At 60.9% G+C, this 19,917-nt stretch overlaps 1 protein-coding gene across 5 annotated transcripts in view; it reads right to left on the minus strand.

The window, feature by feature from the left end:
* Window positions 1–572: 572 nt before the first annotated feature.
* The window catches only part of STK40 (serine/threonine kinase 40), a 38,886-nt gene continuing 19,541 nt past the window's right edge, over window positions 573–19,917 (minus strand). For 4 of the 5 annotated variants that reach the window (XM_021684211.2, XM_021684213.2, XM_044914483.1 and 1 more), the window contains exons 2-11: window positions 18,728–18,847; window positions 16,998–17,083; window positions 16,493–16,636; window positions 14,893–15,120; window positions 13,971–14,023; window positions 8,379–8,494; window positions 4,793–4,937; window positions 4,570–4,689; window positions 4,050–4,134; window positions 573–2,876 (exon numbers count right to left, since the gene is read on the minus strand). In XM_021684211.2, the coding sequence (XP_021539886.1) occupies window positions 2,658–2,876; window positions 4,050–4,134; window positions 4,570–4,689; window positions 4,793–4,937; window positions 8,379–8,494; window positions 13,971–14,023; window positions 14,893–15,120; window positions 16,493–16,636; window positions 16,998–17,083; window positions 18,728–18,847 (1,316 nt within the window). In that variant the 3' untranslated portion in view covers window positions 573–2,657. The remainder of the gene's footprint in view (window positions 2,877–4,049; window positions 4,135–4,569; window positions 4,690–4,792; window positions 4,938–8,378; window positions 8,495–13,970; window positions 14,024–14,892; window positions 15,121–16,492; window positions 16,637–16,997; window positions 17,084–18,727; window positions 18,848–19,917) is intronic. The other variant, XM_021684212.2, reaches the window with a different exon arrangement.

The following is a 19,917-nucleotide window of genomic DNA, read 5'->3' on the forward strand; positions in this document are numbered from 1 at the left end:
GGGGGGGGCCGGCCTACCGTCACGGGCACACTCCGGTGCTCGAGCCGCAACGTCTAAATTTAGGCAAAGGAAGGAACAAAGAAAGGAAGGAAGGAAGCCCTTTGGCTGCCTATGGAGGGGAGCGACAGGGGAGGCCAGTGCAGGAAAAGACCTGCCTGGCCCTTCTCACCCCAGCTGCCCTGGATGGGCGTGGGGGCACATGGACAGTCTCTGGCCGGGACCCCCCCCGACCCCAGATGGGGGTTTGGCAGGGAGAGAGGATGGATACTGGGCCAGCCGCAGCCGCCCTGGGATGCCTCCTGCCCACACAGGGCCGGGGCTGAGCTAGCCGAGCAGGGAGGTCCCCCGGGGGGCCCCCGGGGGGGGGGGGGGGGGGGGGGTGGTGCACTAATGGGTCAGGAGAATGCGGGGTAGTTCTGTCCCCTCCTCCACCAAGCGGCTGCGGGGCGGGGGGCTGTCTGAGGGGGCAGAGCCGAGAGCTGCAGGAAGCCTGCCCTGCCTGGCTGGGGCATGAGGGACAGGGACACGGGGAGGACGACAAGAACGGCAGACGTACAGGCCACACGGGCTCCAGGTCAGGAAGTTTTATTGCTGACATGCAGGAAGAGTCCCCATGTAGTACAAAAATATGTCTTTATACAAACTTTTTTGTGACTTTTTCTGTTTTGTTTCTTTACAACAGGACCTCTCAGTGTGTGACACCCAGGGAGGGCAGGCCCAACCTCCTCTCATTTGCTTTGCCACAAACGTAATCAGACGCAGGGGCCGATCTTGGAGGGCCCAGTCTGTCTGATAAGGCTCTGCAGACCCCGAGCGTATTGCTTTGAAAAGGAGGAGAAAGCCCCCCTGTGGCAAGCAGGCCCAGAGGGTCTCGGCTGAGACCCTCCCGGGAGGACAGTCACAGGGGCTGGGAGCCCTAGGCCAGACTGCATTTCTACTCCCTTGGGAGACTTCTTTTTGAAATAAATATAGAAAAGAGGACATCCCCCGCCCCCGCAGCACGACACCCTGGCTCTCAGCGGCTGGCCGCTGATGGAGGCAGAGCTTGGTGCTCAGGGGGAGTAAGTGCTGGGCTCAGGCGGGCTCCCGCAGACCCACTGAGGCAGAGGCATGAGGCGCCCAAGTGCTGGGATGGGGGCATGGGGAGGAAGGGGCATGGGCGGCCCTGCTACTGCTGGCAAGAGGTGGCCCCATTTTTTCCAGATGGGGAAACTGAGGCACAAGGAGGTTTGGGAACTTGCCCAAGTCACTCACAGTGAGTCAGCTTTTGGGGAGGAGGCAGCTCACACTCTGGGAAACAAGGTCACACAGGCCTCGGTCACCTCCCCCCTGGCGAGCAAGAACAGGAAGGGCCTCAAGGCCCAGGGCTGCCTGGAGGGGAACACTCAGCCTTTCCAGGGGGGCCTGGGGGGATAGGCCAGAGGAAGAGTCTTTGCTTGGCACCGGGCAAGGCCAAGTCCAGTGAGGGAGAGTGGGAGGGAAGGGCATTCTGGTGAGAACAGTGTTTCTGGCAAGACGGGCATCCACTTCAAAATCTCGGCTCAAAAAGGGCAGCAGGGCTGTTCTCAAGCCAGGCATACCCCCCCGCCCAGTCCCTACAGCTCTCCCCGCGAGCCCCACAGCCCCGATGAAGGGCCCTGGCCAGAGTCTGCTGGGAGAGACCCCACATCCATTATGAGGCAAGAACCGGAGGGGAGATGCCCCCACCATTCTGTGAACACAGAGGGGTGCGGGGAGCAACAAGAGGGCATGCGAGCAGGGCCCACCTGTTCACGGTCGGCCCAGCGCTCCCCTCCCCGCCCGCCCACCAGGCACCCCTTTCACATCTGTGTCAACGTCACCTTGGTACCACGGTGCGGGGTGCAGAAAGAAACCAGGGTTAATGCGAGGGTACAGCACCTCAGAGAAGCTACTGAGATGGGAGAAAGAGAACCAAGTCTAGAAAGGCCTCCCCATCACCAGAAACAGGAGGGACTGGTGGGTTGGAGGTGGAGGGGCCGGCAAGAAGGGGCTTCTGAGGCTGGGGGCGAGGAGGGGGCCCATTTGTGGGCGGTGGGCTCCCTGCTGTCCAGCCAGGTCGGTGGGGGTGGGGGCAGGGAGTGGCCACGGGCCGAGCCACCTAGAGATGGGAGAGAAGTTGGTTTCAGTACAAAAATAAATATATTTGAATTCTGCTTACGATGAGGTGAAGTTTTCCAAAGCTTGGACTGAGGGGCCTGGGGTCAGAAGGGGAGGGACAGACACAGCCTGGGAGGGGGCCTGGGAGGGCCGTGGGGGGTGGGCGTTCATTTTGGGAGCCAGCAGCGAGCTGCGGGTTCAGCTTATCTGTCTGGGGGGGGGGGGCGCTGCCCTGGGCGGGCGGCCCCCTCCTCCTCCCTCACTCAGTCCAGAGACAGCATGGTTAAAGAGCCAGAGGTAGATTAAAACGTCATGATTAAAAGCAGATTAGTTATCTAGGCTTCTCAGATTAAAAAACCAAACAATCAAGCGATCATTCCCAAGGTAGCCTTGTGGTACTTCTGCTGACCCGTGTGTGACCTGCGCTGTCCCGGCCCTGTCCCCGTTGTCGCAGCCGGTGGGGGGCGCGGGGGGGCTTCAGGCCGCTGGCTGGGGGCTGGGGAGAGGTGGCGGGTGGGGCCGGCACCCGGGCCAGGGGGCTACTTGCGCAGGTAGCGCTGGGCCAGGATGGCCGCGTCCAGGGGGTTCATGGGCTGCGCGTCGTGGCCCAGCCGCCGCACGGGGGGCACGCTGCCGAACTGCCGCTTGGGCGCCCAGCTCCGGGCCTCGTGTACGGAGCTCTTCTCCTCGGCCAGCAGCAGCTGCTGCCGCATGTAGTTCTCGAACTCGTACTGGGAGCACTCCTCTGTCACCTTGGCCTTCGGGCAAAGCCAGAGACAGGCAGAGAGAGAGAGAGAGGGAGGGGGGGGGGGGGGGAGAGAGGAGAGGAGAGAGGGGGAGAGAGAGGGGTCAGAGACAAGAGCAGGGAACCAGTGTTAGGTGACCTGGCTCCAGAGGCCGCCCTCCCAGGGGGGCCCACAGGGTGGATCCCCGAAGCCCTCCCGCCAGCCTGGACCTCGCCTGCAGCCTGGCCCAGGCGTCGCTCCAGCTGAAGCCCAGGCCTGGGATCTGAGCGGATCTCTAGCTAACTAACCCACTGACCTTGGGGGAGGTCGCATGACCTTGGAAGCCTTAGCTTCCTGAGCTGTGAAGAGGGGCAGTAATCTCCCCTCAGAGCTGTTCTCGAGAGCCCCGGGGGTCGGGGGGCCAGTGTGCTCAGCACCTGGGTGGTTTTGGTGCAGCCCAGGCAGAGGGCAGCACACTGAAGGGGCAGGTCCCTGTGCTGACCATCACGGGGGACAGCAGGGGTCTGAGCTGTGTGACCGGAAAAATCATTGCATCTCTCTGAACCTCAGTTTCCTTTTGTGAGCAGAGGAGGAGAATACGGCCACACGGGCCTGTGGTGCGGACGGACAGATGCACTGCGGGTGGCATCTAGGTGAGGGAGGGCCTGCCAGCTCTCTTGCCAAGGGCCAGGAGGCTCTCCCACGTGCCCAGCATTGGCTGTGGTGCTCTGGGGCAGGGGGAGGAGGGGCAGGGGCAGGGAGGGAAGGTCCTCTGGGCATCTGTCCCACGGCTCTGCTGGCCAAGCCCTGCCCTCCAGGGGGCACCCTAAGACCGCCTGGCAGCTGCTGCCGGGCGCCCAGGTCTGCCCCCATGCCAGGCCCAGCACTTTCTCCAGTGCAGGGAGCAGGAAATGAGAGAAAACTGGGCAAAAATGAATCATCTGGAAAAGGAAGAGCAGAGAGGCTGAGAGAGACCCAGTGAGTCAGCGCAGGGCAGAGCCAGGGCTCGGGCAGGAAGAGGAAGCGGAGAGAGGGCCAGGCTGGGCCCCCGCCTCCACTGCCCCACGGCCCTCTTGCAGGCTACGGGGCCGCCAGGAGGCAAGGCAGGCCCCAGGCCGCTCAGACCGAGGGCGCCTTGCAGCCTGCCATCCCTGGACTCTGGTCCCTTGGGACTGGGTGACGACTGCTCTGACCTTCCCAACTCACCTCCTGGGAGCTGTCTGCATTGCTCATCTGGTCGTCGATGTCAGGAACCACTTGCAAAGGCCCACTCAGCGATGACAAGGACTGCCTGTGGGGAGGCAGACGAGTCAGGCTGGCTCCCCGGGCCTGGCCAGCCGGAGCCCCACGGCTCTAAGACTCGGCTGGACTCAACAGACCGGGCTGGGTCCCAGCTCAGCCCCCTCTCGACATGAATGACTCTGTCTCCCAAGCCTCAGTTTTCTCATCCGATAATGGGGGACATGTCTACCGCACAGGCTGTGGTGGAAAGTCAGTGAGGTAATTAATGCCAGTCCTATAGCTGGCATCAACTGGCACGCGGGGGATGCTCGACCCTGAGTTCTGGTGGCACCCTTCCCATCTCACCGCGGGGAAAATCTGGAAAACTGACTCTGTCCGGCAAAGAAACAGGCCCAGCCTCAGGCCACTATCCTGGGTGGGATGGGCAGGGCCTGAGCACGGGCAGAACGCAGACTTCCGCCCAGCCCGGCACCTGCCCACTTACCAGGACGCAATGATGGCACTGAGGGCCTCCAGGACGTCGGCGGCAGCGAGGCGCTGCTGGGGGTCGAGGACCAGCAGTTTGCGGATGAGACACACGGTGTTCTCGGAGACGCGCCCATCCCTGATGCGGCAGAGGGAGAGCGCTCAGGCGGGGCCCGGGGCTGCTGGCTCCCTCCAACCCGCCACTCTGTTGTTCCCGCCCCTCCCCAGGGAGCGGGACTCACTCAGGGATGGTGTACTCCGCGGCTTTGATCTTGCGGAAGAGCTCCTGCGGGATGCTGTCGTAGAAGGGGAACTGGCCGTAAAGCATGGTGAAGAGCACCACGCCCAGGGCCCACATGTCGCTCGGCTTGCCCCGGTACGGCCGGCCTGTGGGGCACACGGACACGTGCACACTCAGCCCAGGCCCGGGGAAGGGCGAGGCCCCGGGCCTCCCTCAGCTTACCAGCCCCGTGCCTGAAATCCTACCATGGGAGCCCCGCACTGCCTCCCAGGATGATGCCCCACCTAGGAGAAGGGACCACACTTGGCCTTGTGCAGGCCACCCACCGGCATACCAGCCCCGCTCTGCCAGACGGCAAGCTCTTGGGGCTGGGCCTGGGTCTACGGCCCCGGCACCCAGCCAAGCAGCTCCCAGAGCAGGCGGCCAGGAGCGTGTGTGTGGAACCAAGAGCTAACCGGCTCTGGGCCGCTCGGCCACCCCTGCCCCAGTCCCTATCCCCTCGCCGCAGAGCGCTTCGCCCTGTCTGCGAGGATCCCCTCCCCTGTTTACTTCCCGTCTCCCCCGTGAGAAGGTAAGTTCTCAGATGCAGGCGCCCTCTGCTTGGCGCTGAGCCCCGGTGCCCAGCAGGACTCCAATATTTGCTAGAGAAATGAATATCCATTTAAGTGAACTCTCTGTGCTGTTCCCTTCTCTGCAGAAGGGAGCGAGCATTTAAGCGAGCGCCACACTGTGATGGCATTGGAAGAAATGCTCTCATTTCCTTACGTGTCCGCCAAACTCCATGAATTATTTTCTCTCCTCTTCCAAAATGAGGCACAGGGATGTCACCTGTCCACCACCACACAGTTGACTGGAGAAACCCGGCTCCTCCCGCTCTCAGGGCAAGCCATTATCTACCACCTCCCATCGGCAAGCAGTACAACAGCTCAAGCCTTGCAAAGTTTCCCCACCCGCCCAGTCCCTGGGACAGCAGACTCAGCAGCAGCCCAGATCCTAGAACGTGACTCAGCTCCCCCTTGGGTGTGGAAGAGATGCCGCCGGGCACCTCAGTGTCCTCTCCCGGGACAACCAGGATCCCTCCTATGGGTCCTGAAGCCGCCTGGGTGGCGACAAATGCCTTTGGGGTAGGAGATACTGGTTCTGGAAGGCTCTCCAGGGCCACTGAAGGTCAAGCAGCTTAACCAGGTGGGTGTGTACTGCACATGTGCAAGGAAGTATCCTCACAGGCCTTGGCCTGTGCCTCCAGAAAGTACCACGGGCGTCCCTGACCTAGGCTATTACTTCATCTGTGAAGTGGGGCCAGGACGCTCGCTGACCTCACAGGGCTGCTTGGGGGAGTGAGCTGCTTTTTGCCCTGGCCGGTATAGTAGGTGACTTTGTGGAGATGAGCCTCTGCTAAGCTTTCTCTAAGGCTGTGTCACCCTGGCCCCTTTCCAATCCCCGAGGCCAAAGAGCAGTGTGGATGGCCTTGTGCAGCAGACCCCATGGTCAACGCCACGGTCAACCCCAGGGCAACCCCGTTCTCCTGGACCGTGCTCTGCCATGTGGGGTCATCACCAGAGTTCACCGTGCCACGATTCTTAGCTGCTGTGGCTGCAGGCGGTGTGGGCTCCCTCAGCCTGAGCCCCAGGACTTCTGCCCTGGCCTGGATGGGAGCTGAACAGCCCCCTCCGGCAGACAAGCTCCCCCGGGAGCTCTGCCTGGGCAGGTGACCTTGCCCTGAACTTTGGCTTCCGAGGGGACTGAACTTCAAGCCTTCCTTTCTGTAATGATGATGCCAGCTAATGTTAATTAGCCAGACAGCAGGTTAAAGGCCTTCTTTAATCCCACGGACCTTATGAGGCGGGGGCTATTATCATCCCTGTTTTATAGATGTGAAACTCGAGGCCCAGAGAAGTCAGTAACTTTTCCAAGGTGACACAGTTATTGACCAGACTATAACTCTACGCGGACAAGGTCCTGTTTGCCTTTTCACAGCTCTGGGCCCGATGCCTGAGGCTGTGCTTGGAACGCAGAACCAACAAAGTGACAGGCCTCGACTCAGAGCCCGCAAGGCGGGACTTGTAGTCATCATCCTGCTTCAACCTCTTAACCATGTGCGGAGGCAGCAGTGTGTCCGATTTTGACCCAGGAGGGGACTGGGGCTCAGAGAAGGGGGCTGAAGGCCAGAACGAGAGCCGGATCTCGGGTCTCCGGGTCTAGGACTCTCTCTGAAGCAATGGGTTCCTCTGTTTCGTCCTCTAAGACCCACATGAAGCTGGAAGAGCCAGGGAGAGGCCCCGGGCAGCTGAAGGAAGTGCGTGCGCGGGGAGGCCCCCTGGCCTGGCGTGGCGGAGGCGGCCTGACCACAGCCAGCCCTTCCAGCCCCAGCGCGCACAGTCACAGGCCCCAGCTCTTAGGCTGCCCTGAGGGAGGAGCCTGGTGCTTTGAGGAATCTCGTGGAGGGTGTCCAGGCTGGGCTGGTCTCTGGGGAGTTGGGGCGCAGCCCTACCACCTGGCTCCCTCTAGCAGAGGCCACGGTGACTCCAACATGTGGTAATGCTTCGGTGAGTGTGCTGGCCTGGGGATGGTGGCCCCGGAGGCACCCTGGAACCTCCGTGTGGAAAGGATGGGAGCACACCTGAAGCCCTTGGTTCCCCAAGGAAAGACCCAATTTGGCAAAGGACACAGGGAAAGGGAAGAAAGCATCCCGGGGAACATGGGCTTGGGCAGGAGGCTGGCTGAGGCGTGAGCCTCAGTTCTCAGATTTACTCTTAGCTGTAACAAAGGGACTTGGAGTCTTTACCTCACAGGGTAGCTGTGGGGTCTTAAGCAGGTGATGCAGGTCATGTGCTCAGCACAGTGCCTGGTACTTAGCAATAGGATCAGCGGCTAATCGGTACATAACTGGCTTTTTTGTGTGCTGGCTGTTTCATCCCCACTAGAAAGTCAGCTCAGCGTTCACGGAAGCAGGGAGATCTGTGTGCCTGTTCACTGTTGTATCTGAAGTGTCTAGAACGGGGCCTTCTACAGGCCCTTGGAAAATTTGGGCGGGGGGGAGGGAGGGGAGATGGAAGGGAGGGAGGGAGGGAGGCAGGAATGAAGGAACTAATGAAGGAACAGAACAAAGGGAGAGAGGTCTTGAAGACCTGCTCATGGCTTCCTTTCGCACTTGAAAGGCGGGATGATGTTCTCCAGGGAACTTCCCTCGGGCCTTGCTGGTCTGGCTGCTGCCTACCCCTCTGGCCTCCCCTTGAGCCAGGCCCCCTGCCTGAGCCCCAGCCACAGCTGCTGCCTCCTCCCAGTCACACCCCAAGTCCTTATCTGTCTTTGCAATCACAGCTCAAATGTCACTTCCTCAGGAAAGTCCTTCAAGTGCCCATTGTTCACACTCACAGAAATAATCTCAGAGAGTCATTAACCCTGCACCAGAGTGAGGATTACCATCTTCCTCCCCCAGAAGACCCCAGGTTTTGAACACAGACAGTACTGGTCTGGACCACCGCTGAAGCCCCAGCACCTAGCCCAGGCTTCCCCCCTGGACACACACACGCTCTGCTGAAGGCATGAGCCACTGTGGGGCCCGCTGTCTGGCTCGCCGCACGTACCGCTGAGCACGTCTGGGCTGATGTAGGCAGGGCTCCCCCTCTGGTCCTTCAGCAGGTCCCCCTCGCTCACGAGATGCTTCCCGAGGCAGAAGTTGGTGATGGTTATCCGATGCGTCCTGGGAGCAGGGGGGCAGAGAATGAACAAACGTCGTGTTGTACCCGCGGGCACCCAGCTGCCCCCCCGCCCGTCTCGCCCAGGGAGCAAAGACTCACACCCACATCCCTTCCTGCTCCCCGGGCCCCCACCGCCTTCCCCGTGGCTGCATGAACAGTGCCATCGCAGCTGCTGAGCTGTCCCCTCGGCACCTGGGATCAGAGGCACTGAGTCACTCTGACCCAGTGAGTGCTCCAGAGGGGCTCCCCGGAACCTGCTGTCCGGGCTGAGCCTCGGGGCCACAGCGTAGCACTCAGAAGGACTTGCGGAGACTTCCCAAAACCACCTCCCGGAACACGGACATTTGGAATGACTGGAGCTCTAGTTCGGCTCCCTCGTTTACGCACAATGAAAAGGAAGGTCAGCAGGGCTCTGGAGTCCACCCATGGGGGCCACTTTTGTCCCCCTGACCGATCCCTTTGGTCTCACCCTGGTCATTGTCAATCAGCATCCCGGACAGTACTAAAAACGAACGCTTACAGAGCACTTAGCAGGTGCAGGCCCTGGCTTGTGGGTCAGATGTGGACTGTCTGCATTCGCCCCTCACAGGTGATGCAGTTTAGGTACAGAAAAACGAAGGGATCTGCTCAGGGTCATGGGGCTAGTGAGCAGGAAACAAGCCTGAGTCTGCGTGACCCCAGAGCCTGCACTCTGGACGGCCACCAGTTGGTACCTACGTGTCCCTGGGCACTGCCCAGCCCCTCAATTTCCCTTCAATTCCATCAAAGCTAACTCAGCCCTTGTCTTGGACTTCAGACTCTCCTTGGACCTAGAAGACCCCAGACTCCCCGGTCTGAGAGTCACGGGCGAGAGCAGCTTAGGGCTCAGATCCTTTTATGAAGCTCACAATGTACACAGAAGGAAGAGGCCCAGGGAGGATGCCTTACTCCACACCTGGGCGGTGGCAGTGGGCAGCCCCTCCAAGAGGCCCTGTCGGGGAGGGCCAGTGAGGAAGGGCACCTCTCCGCCCACACGGGGCAGGGGCCACCTGCCCGGCTTTGTGTCACCTGGCTGGGCAGAGAAGCCGGAGGACGGCAGGAAGGGCAGCCCTGTGAGGGGCCTCCCGCCTCTCACTGGCCGAGTCTCCAGGGTGAAGAGGGGGTCGGCTCAGAGGTACAGGGTGTGTGGGGCTGAGCATGGAATTCCCCAGGAGCTGTGACCAGCAGGCTCGGCGAGCCCTTCGGCTATCTCGGGGAATTCTGCTGGCAAAGGGCTTGGTACAAAACAAAGGTTAGTCTGTCCTCTGCATTCCAAATGGAAACCTCGACTCTCTGCACACAGGCCTGCCCTGTCAGATGCCACAGCAATCTGCCTGGCGGTCCCCAGGGCAGCCAGGGCTGGAGAGTGCAGGCAAAGGGTCTGGCGAAGGACACGGTGTCGGGAAGTGGATTGCTCCAGTTCTGGGCTGCCCACGTCACTGCCCTGGATGTGGGACTGTGCATCTGCAAGGCCCCCAGAGCAGAAGGCCCATGGTCCGTCCCCCCACCTCAGCCGGCTGCCGCGGCGGGCAGTGTATCCTGCAGGGGCTCCCTGAGGTGCGAGACACTGGGAGGGGACCGCTCAGGGCAGGGTCTGGGGGGCTCGGGAGTTGGGATGCCCGGGCCCCAGGCCCAGCTCGGCCGTTCCCTTGGCTGCAGGACCGTGGGTACCTCATTTAATCTCTAATTAAACCTGTTTCCTCATCTGCCAAATGGAGAATATTAGCTGTGTGAGGGCCGTGTGAGGATGTGACAAGACAACCTCCGGGAAGACACAGAGCCGGGGGCCTGGCAACTAAACGGACTGCTAACAGCTAGCTCGGATGACCCTCTCCTCCTCAGACGGCGGGCACGGCTGGCTAGTGATGGGACACCCCAGCAAAGAGCCCATCTGAGGCGGCAGGCGAGGGGAGCCACGCTGCGGCCACAGGCCCCGGACCGAGCAGGCCAGCGCGGGCTGGGCCTCCCGCCAGCCAAGCCGCCAGCCTCGCTGCCCTCTGGGCCTGGGCCTGGGCCAGGGGCACGAGGACACCGCGTGTGGCTGCGCGGCGGGGCCGAGCTTGCCCGCGGCGCCGAGGGTCCTGGAGGCTGGCCCACAGGAAACCACACGGTCAGCTCCGAGCCCTCTCGAAACTTGGCCACGCTCCCCGGCCCTGCCACTACCGCCCGAGGTGACGAGTGGCGCCCAGACCCTTGGGAGTCCCGGACCCCCCAGGCTCGTCCTGGCGGCAGGGGGCAAGTGCGGTGGGGGTGAAGGGAGGCAGCTCTGCGTGAGTCACTCTTTAGTTACAGCCCTTTGGGCTACCAGCGTTTTTCTCCTTTTCTAGGAACTTGGTGTGCAACTTGCTTATCCAAAAAGAAAGGAGGAAGGAGAAAGAACCCACAGCAGACCTCATATAACCCCAAAAGGGTATTTCAGGTTTCCACCCTTGCCTTTTCTCCCAGGCAGGGTGAACTCATCATGGTAGCCGCCTTGCAAACACTTCTCCCTGTTTACTCCCCTGAGGCCGCTCCGTTCTGTGAGCAACAGAGGAACCTCCGGCTCGGAGTCAGGGCCCCGGCCTGGCGGGCAGGCGGGAGCTGGAGCTCCTCCAGGTCGGCCTTCGAACTCTGCAGGGGTGCGAGCGAGAAGGCAGGGGTGTGCCTGCAGATGCGCACGGGGCAGGGTGCGGCCCTCGCGCTCGGGCCCCCTGCGCTGCTCCCAGAGCACGAGTCAAGTGAGGGGCGGCCAGAACCTCCGTCTGCCCCAAGACCCCAAAAAGGGCATCATCAGATGAGAGGCAATGCAGCCAAGACACAGGGAGTGAGGGGTGCCTGGGTGGCTCAGTCGTTAAGCGTCTGCCTTCAGCTCAGGTCATGATCCCAGGGTCCTGGGATCGAGCCCCGCATCGGGCTCCCAGCTCAGCGGGGAGTCTGCTTCTCCCTCTCCCACTCCCCCTGCTTGTGTTCCCTCTCTCGCTGTGTCTCTCTCTGTCAAATACATAAAATCTTTAAAAAAAAAAATTAAATTAAAAAAAAGACACAGGGAGTGAGACAGGTACTGGTGCTCCTCAATCCGAGGAAAACACCGGGCGCACACGCACACGCACGGAGCTGCACACAGGCGCACATGCGCACACGAGGAGCCGCTACGGCTCCACTGCTGGTACCCGAGAGGAGCCACACTTCCCGACTATATTCCCGGGAGCGAGGCGGCCTGGGGGTCGGGGGACTTCCGTGGTCGGCGGCGCAGGGGCCCAGTGCGCGCTCCCACAAGCACCCTCGGGCTGCTCAGTTAGCTCAGTTAGAGCCAGCGCGGGGCTGCAGGGAAGGCCGCAGAGGACGTGGGCTCCGCAGCCAGATGCACTTACGTGGTCAAAACCCACGCCCCCTCTGTGTGAGCAGTGAGCCTGCCGTCCAGAGCAGGATGGTACTGGGCCAACGTCCCACAGAAGGCCGGGGCCGCAGGTCCAAATAAGGCGGCGCGCCCTCAGGGCTGGCGGGGTCCGGGTTCTCTAGCACCTGAGCCCCCGGCCCAGGCTCATGGCCGGCCCGAGCCAGCCGCCCAACCCCCAGCAGGCCCCGTCCCCCCGGGAAGCGAGCCGCAGGCCGTCCGGCATGCGGGGCGCTTACGATGGGCCCAGCCCCGTGAGGCGGTGCCACGTCCCAGGCCAGTCTCCGTAGGGAGGTTTAATCACCTCCACCTCCACAGAGGAGGAAACGGAAGCTCGGAGCAGGGCTTGCTAGCACAGCAGCCTCTCAATACGCCGATGAATCCATCAACCAACACGTAATCAAACGAACTCCCGTGGTCTCGAGCGGAATGAAGAAGCAGCGCCGGGCTACGGGCCAGGTCTGACCCCCGAGCTTCCCCAGCTCCCTCACTCGGCCCATCAAGGGTTCCAGCAGCCCTGGAATTTCAGCTTCCTTCTCTCCTCCCTGTGGAGCGTGACAGGGTCAGGTTTTCATGGCCTCACTTTCTCCAGCTGGCAAATCGTTACTCATCCTTCAGGGAACCGACTCAAATGGCCAGAGTCTCTGCCCTCCTCCCCAGGCCCCCAGCCAGTGTTTTCTGGTTGGCGCCCCATCGCATGGTGGCTCTGGGAGATGGTCCATCTGTGGCCCTGGTGCCGGCTGGAGGTGGCCGAAGGGCGGTGACCTCCCCATGGTGTCGGGGGGTCTGGTCCCCAGGGGCCTATCTCCCTGCAGCTTCTCTTGTGCCCACTGTGGCTCTGGCCACTTCACAGGGACAGCGGGCCCCCTCCTGAGTGGGCGGCCACATGAGGGAACAAGTCACCACCACACCGCTTCTGCCGTGAGACCGGTGCCCGCCATCTGCGAGCCCCCAGACCCACTTCAGCACCTGGCAGTGAGGGGGTGGCAAGGGTGAGGGGGTGGCAAGGGGCTGGCTCTCCCCGTGGACAGCAAGGGAGGCAGCGGGCCCTTCCCAGCCCTGCACGTCTACGGCCGTGGTGGTGCCTGCCAGCAGTCCTGGGCCCCTATAAGGCTGGGGCCCCTCCACCTGTGGCCGGGCCCTCGTGTGATCTCCCTCTGCCACTGATGGACCGAGGGGGCTAGGGTGAGCCGCCCAGACCCCCTCTGAGATCGAGGCACTTTCTCCCTGCTGCTGAGAGCGACGGCTTCTGACCATTCATAGCTGCGTCCTTTTCCGGGAAGCCCCCTTAGCCAAAGGAAGCTGCCCTGGCCACAGCTAGCCCGCCCTGCCCTGGGCACAGCCCACGTTCTGAGGCTGGTCGCAGTGGGCGTCCAGGGCCATGAGCCCCCTTCCCTCAATTTGGGGTATCTGAAGGGCCCCTGGCTCTCGAGTTTTCCAGGCTGAGGCCCGTTGTGACTGTACCACAGCTCTGCTTCTCCCTCCCAATCCCGCCCTTTGCCCCGAGAGCACTTCTTAGTAAACCTTCTGCACACACATCTCAGAGTCTGTTTCCTGGGAATCTGACCTATGACGAGAACTCATTTTGCTCACCTGTCATTCCTTCACTCATTTCTCCATTTTTTATAGTCATTTACTGAGCACCCACTAGATACACACAAATGAATGGTCCAAGGAGGATCTCTGGAATCCTTCCCAGAGCTCCCTTTCTGTGGCCTGTGGCCTTTAAGACTCCCCGTCTTCTTTTTCTTCTTTTTTTTTTTAGGCAGGCTCCATGCCCAGCATGGAACTGAATGTGGAGCCTGATCTCACAACCCTGAGATCAAGACCTGAGCCGAGATCAAGAGTTGGACGCTCAACCGACGGAGCCACCCAGGGGCCCCTAAGACTCCCCTCCTTCTAAGCAAGCACCATATTCCCACGTGGCAAAAGGCAGAAGCAGGCATCCCATCCTCCAGTCCCTGGGATTCTCCTGCAGAAGCGGGCTGCTGTGAGTCAGAAACAGGGGGCACTGGAAGGCACTGGGTAGCTGAAGCACGTAGCCCATGCCAGCCGCAAGGTCACATCCTGACAGAGGAGGATCTTACCTCTTATTGAGCACCATGTTCCCAAGCTTCAGGTCTCTGTGCACAATGTTTTTCTGGAAAAGCAATAGGCACATGGCTTGGACCATGAAGGACAGAGCCAGGGCTGGGCCCAGCCTGTAAGATGTGGGCTCTTCAGGGGTTTGGGGAGGCCGGAAAAAGTCCCTACGACATGTCTCTTTGGGCTCCTGCCTTGATTTGTCAGCACAGACAGATCAGGACTGTTCTAAGGTCTCATCAGCTATGGGTAGGGATAGGGTAATATGTGAACCCAGGCAGTCTCTGCCCTACTGGGGCGGTTTCCCCAGCTTTCTCCCCTCAGAGCGGCAGCCAACGGGGAAAACCACTCCTCTCTCCGCCTCCAGCAAACACCCCACCGAGAAAACCACTAGCACCTGTCTGGATCTGCGGTCAGAGGTGAACGCTCACGGTTCTGGTGACCAAGCAGTGCAGGCTCAGCCTGCAGAAGCTGCGTGCCTGGAAGAGGCCCAGGCTCTCCTCGCCGCACCTCGGGGGGCCTGACACCCTAACCCTAGGGAAAGCGGAGAGACAGGCTGTGGCTGCCCGAGGGGCATCCCACCATCGTCACCTCCGCTGGGAGACTACAGGCTAGCCTCTCGAAGACGGGGAGCCACTCCACTGGGTTCTGCTGGGCGGCCCGGGCAGCGCCTCCCAGGCACTTGGGCTGAGGCCTGCAGCCCTGTGCCTCGCTGGCTACACAGGTCATCTAGCCACTTTCCTTCTGGACGTTCCAGCTGCACAGCACACCTGCAGAGCACCCAGAGCTGCTTCCACGGAGCAGCGGTGAGAAGGGTGGCCTTCTGTGGCAGTGGGGCCTGGAGGCTTCTCGGTCACCGGAAGCCCAGGACGGGCCAGCTAGAGGAGGAGGGATTGGGCGAGGGGGGGGGGGCGGGCAGGGCCTTACCTGGTGCAGGGCTTCCACCACGCGCACCACGTCGTAAAAGATGACCACGGTCTCCCGCTCACTGAGCCTCTTCTCCTTGATGACGTAGTGCTGCAGGTTGATCAGGTCGGCGGTCTTGTCGCTGAAGTCGTGTGCACAAAGGCAGTCGAGGACAAGGCAGATGCGCTTCTTCATCTTCTTAATCATTCGGCTGGATTCTGTGTCCTCGACAATTTCACAGGTGCGGTCCTGGGAGGCAAGGGGGCGGACCAGGGCTTGGTGTGAGCCCGCAGGTCCAGGGCCGGGGGTCGGGGAGTCTCCTCTGCAGCTGGAGACACACACCAACGCCAAGGCCTGGAACGAGCTGCACATGTGCGGGGGTGGCGGCCTGGACCAGGGGCTGACGTTAAAGCTTCGTGCTCCGATCCCAATGCAAAGGGTTCGGATCAGGGCTGAGCGTGTAATGCCAAAGGGACCTCTGGGTCCAGGGTACGGGCAGCAGAGCCGGGGCCCTGGGGCATCCCCACTCCGTGGCACTCCCAGAGGTTCCAGCCATGGCCAAGGTCCGAGATAGTAGAAGTGAGGCGTTCTGTGTGTCCAAGACAACTGCTTTCACATGGGAGCCGAACTCCTGGGCAGCCACGGAACAGTGGGTAAGGCAGGGTTCAGGCCCCAGCTCCTGCTCATTCCAGCTGTGGGACGTGGGGCAGTTCACCTCACTTCTCCAAGTCTCCGGTCCCTCATCTGTCAAAGGGAGCCGGCACCCTCCCTCCCAGGTTGTCCAGAGACTACGGCAGGTGTCCATCACTACCTCCATTTTACAGATGAGGAACCTGAAGTGTAGGGACGGGAAGTGACTTGCCCGAGGTCACACAACCTGACTCTAGGGCCACCGGCTCCCAAACCTCTGTGGCTCCCTGCCCCCACACTGCCTCTCAAGTGCCAGGTCCATCGGGCAAGAGTGGCCCTGGACAGCTTGTCTAGCCGAGGGCCCTGCAGAAGCTCTGCTGGGGGCCTGAGCAGGAGGCCTCCTGAGTGTCCTGAACCAGGCCTTCCTCATTTCTGGAGACACAATTTCGGTTCGGCCCCGAGGAGGGCTCTTTTCAGGGTACAAGTTACTCATTAGTACATTCCCTAAGAGACCTGGAACCCCTGAGGATACTTGCTCAACTAACTGGGATGCCTGGGCAGGCAAAAGGACTGTCAGTACTAACACCAACTGTGGGATCCACAGGTGGCCCACAACGCTCATCCCTCCTCGTTGCCCCCCTTCCACCTGGCCTGGCCCATCCTGACACGACACAACAGGAAAGAGCCCAGGCGTCTTTAAATGACTTCATGCTTTCCTCCCTTCTCGGAAAAGCGGCTCTCCAAAGAAAGGGGCGCTCCCGCTGGGCAGCGAGCCTCACTGCAGGGGGGCTGCAGCAGCTGGTGTGGCCAGAGCCTGACCGCCAGCCCAGCCCCCCCAGGAAGTCCTGGCGCACCCAGCATGCAGGGCTCCCAGGCAGTCGCGTGGGCGAGCTGCTCCAAGTACAGCTGTGGCCCCAGCAGGGGCCAGCCCCAGGAGCCAGCCAGGGGTAGGGGGTTGGGGGGGGGACAGGCAGCCCCCTCTGCCACTCACCTGGAAGAGCCCATGGTGGTGAACCACGCCGTCCTGCGTGTGGAGGAGGGAGAGCAGAGAGTACTCGGTGTGTAACAGCATCTTGCCTTGCCTCTCCTCTTGACTTTCTATTCCTTGGTCCCCCCTCTCCTCAAGGGTAAGGATCTTTAGGAAGGCACACACACAAAAAGACCAAAAACCCAAAAAAGAAACCTTACTTTACAAAGCAGAATGACGCGAGCACGAAGAGCAGGGGGCTCGCGGTCGGGCCCGCAACACCTGCACGCACACTCCCACAGGCACGTGTGACGTTCGAGGTTTTTCTTAACGTGACGGCAGTGTGATTCCTGCTCTGAGCTCAGGCCTGTTCAGAGCGAGGCTGCGTGAGCCCGGCCGCCTCCCGGGAAGAAACGGTGCTAGCCTTGTTCGCAGGTGGTGTGGGTGTGAAGGTGGCGAGGAGGGGAGAGCAGGCTGGCAGGCCAGCCCCTGGGGCCCGAGCCAACCCCGCCCTGGGCGCCTCACTCACCTTCAGCTGATAGAAGTCATCGGTGCCGTCTTTCCTCGCCAAACACTGCACAATGCTTGGCACCGGGGAGTTGCCCAGACGGGGACCTATGGCACACAGAGCCCCGGGCTTACTTTTCCGAGCCCCGCTCTCGTGGCACCACGTGGTCTTCCCACAGTTCACAGCCACGGAGTGACCTCCCCCCCAAGACTTCTGGTGGAGGGTTCTCAGTCTCCCCTCCAACAATGGAGAAGCATGTGCGCACGCGCCTGAGGTACACCTGGCTTTTACAGGCCCGGCTTGCAAAGGGAGGGAGGGGTTTTCAACAGTGGGGGTGTCATGGAACCTCCGAGGAGCGAGTGGTAAAAGCAGAGATCCCAGCGGCAACCTGGAGCCTCTGAATCAGCACCTCCGGGCTGAGGAACTATAGCTTTGGGAGCCCCCACCCCGGTCGTCTGAGGTGGCCGCCTGGACCCCGTCGGAGCCCAGGTTTGGGGAACTTCTGTACTCCCGGAGGTGGACACTGCTCGCTGTCCCTTGCCGGCATCCCGCCTGAGCGTTCAGAGTGGAAGTCACACAAGGTCACAGCGTCACTGCCCTCAACACAGTCGAAACTTTTTTGGCTTCTGAGGCCTTGTGTGGTTTGGTTCCTGCCCACCTCACTGATTATGATCCCCCACCCCCTCGCCAATATTCCAGCTACACTGGGCTCTTTAAGTACTAACTTGTTTAGCCCTTTCCTGCCTCTGGGCCTTTGCATTTGCTGTTTCTTCCGTCTGGAATGCTCTCCCCCTGCGTTTCACATGGCTGGATCCTTCTCCTCCTTGGGAGTCAGCCCAAATATCACTTCCTCATATGGAACCTTCCTTGTACACACTCCCTGTAACCCGTCCCACTCTCACATCGTCTTGTTTACTTCCTTCAAGGCACTTACCGCCCTGCTGATGATCTTGTGCGTTGTTTACTCTGTTTCTTTTTCCAACTAGAATGTTAAGCTCTGTGAGGGCCAGAACTTGTCTGTCCCGTTCACTGCTGCGCCCCTAGCACACAGCCCAGGCCCGGCAAACGGTAGGCGCCGGGAACTATCTGCCCAACGGCTGGGGCTGGAGCTGTCCCTGTGCCCAGAAGTCCGAGACGCCGCCCCAAAGCAAAACTCATAACCAGTCTCCGGTGTCCTCAGAGCCCACTTCACCCCTGCAACCCTGAGCACAGCAACCCCGATTTGTTGGGCCTCCAACGTCACGCAGAAAGGCCCTGCTGCTCTTCTGGACCACTGGGCACACCTAATTCCACAGGACTTCTGTGCCAATTTTACAAGAAATCTGGAGGGCTATACCAGATGCCCTGTGGAATGAATTGTGCCCTCCAAGAATGGTCAAAGAAATGCCTTGGACGATGGGCCTTGCGTTCTGATGCAGCTTGTGTGCGCCTGTGTGTGCCATGGGCTGGGGGGCAAATGGGGTGCTCTGGGGGAAGAGACAGTCTAGCTCTCAGCTGGAGCTGATCGAAGGCTGGTGAGGCTACAACAAAAATGACAACTCGGGTACAGCGTGACCTGTGACCTAAGGCTCTGGATCTTCCACTGGCACAAAGGGGCTGTACTTAGAGCCCCGAGAGCCCCGAGGCTGGAGCCCCGCACGGTGCACTGTGGTGGGTGTGGCACTCCGCCCTGCACGGCTGGCCATCGGACTGCGCCTGCGCCCGCACCCCTGCCCCCCGCACCCCAGCCCACCCGGCGGGCAGAGGCTTACCCAGGATGAATGGTCCAGCTCTCTTTGCATTATTTCCAGAAATGCCACCTCCTAGAGCCTTCGCCCTGGATGACGTTTCCCCAGCTCCTCTGTCCGATGCTCTCCGCTTCATTCTCAGCTCTAGACAAGACAGAGAAGAGCCCTTCTCACTGAGCAAGTCAGCGAGTTTCCTCACGCGAACGGAGCCTGCAAGTCTCTGACTTGGGGATGCGTCACACAGCTGCTGCCGCCACCTCCTCCCCCTCCCGGAGAAGCATCGAAGGTTCCCAGTGACAAAGAGCCACAGCTCCTTTCCTTGGCATTAATCAGGGGCTCACGGGGGATGTCCTTCCAGGCCGCCCATGCTGGCTATGGAGGGGGCAGCCAGCCTGCCTCAAAGGTGCCAGTCAAATGCAGAGAGGATGGCACTGGCTTTGTGCAGATGCAAACTGGGGTCCCCAAGAGACCACCCCAGAGACAGAGAGGGGAGATGGCCTGGAAGCGACTGTTCCCAAAGTGAGGCCTTTCCCCCAAACACCTGCAGCCGAGTGGCCTGAGGTACTGAATCCTGGGTCCCCCTGCACCCCCACTGATCTGATCTCTAGGGCACGGTGGGGAGGGTGGCTGGGGGCCTCCCAGGCCCACCAAGTGTGAGGATGGCTGCCCAGGGGATCTCCTCTCTCAAACTCCCGACTCTTAGGTCCTCTCTTATGGAAGAACACCCAGAGTTATCAATGGGGGGGATCTACTTTCTCTTCTCTTTGTCCTATTTTCAATTTTTTCTTTAATTACTTTTACGAAAAGCATATACTGTGCATTTAAGGGCCAGTGAAAGGGCCCTGACGGAGGTCACTGAGTGCCTGGCTCCACCTGGAAATCCCTGCCTCCTCTAGGGTTAAGATGAAAGATGGACACAGGTGCCAGATTCTAGAACATAACCTCTGGATGTGGATTAAATAAGACAAGAGAGTGGCTCCTTTTGGCTGCTTACAGTTAACAGCTCGGGGAGGCAGTGTCCTGGACATGGGGCAAGGAGGGAGGGCAGAGGGCCACAGGGATGCCCAGGGAAGGCCGGCTGCCCGGCCCTGTGGAGGGGCCCTTGGCCCTCAGGTAGCTCAGGGAAAAATTCCCTGTGGAGGTGATACTGGAATGGGCCGGGCAAGGGGCAAGGTCATGACAGGCAGAGGGACCCAAGTGAGCAAACCCACACG

Source organism: Neomonachus schauinslandi, chromosome 4 (assembly GCF_002201575.2).
Source record: "Neomonachus schauinslandi chromosome 4, ASM220157v2, whole genome shotgun sequence".
In the NCBI taxonomy this organism is placed as follows: Eukaryota; Metazoa; Chordata; class Mammalia; order Carnivora; family Phocidae; genus Neomonachus; species Neomonachus schauinslandi.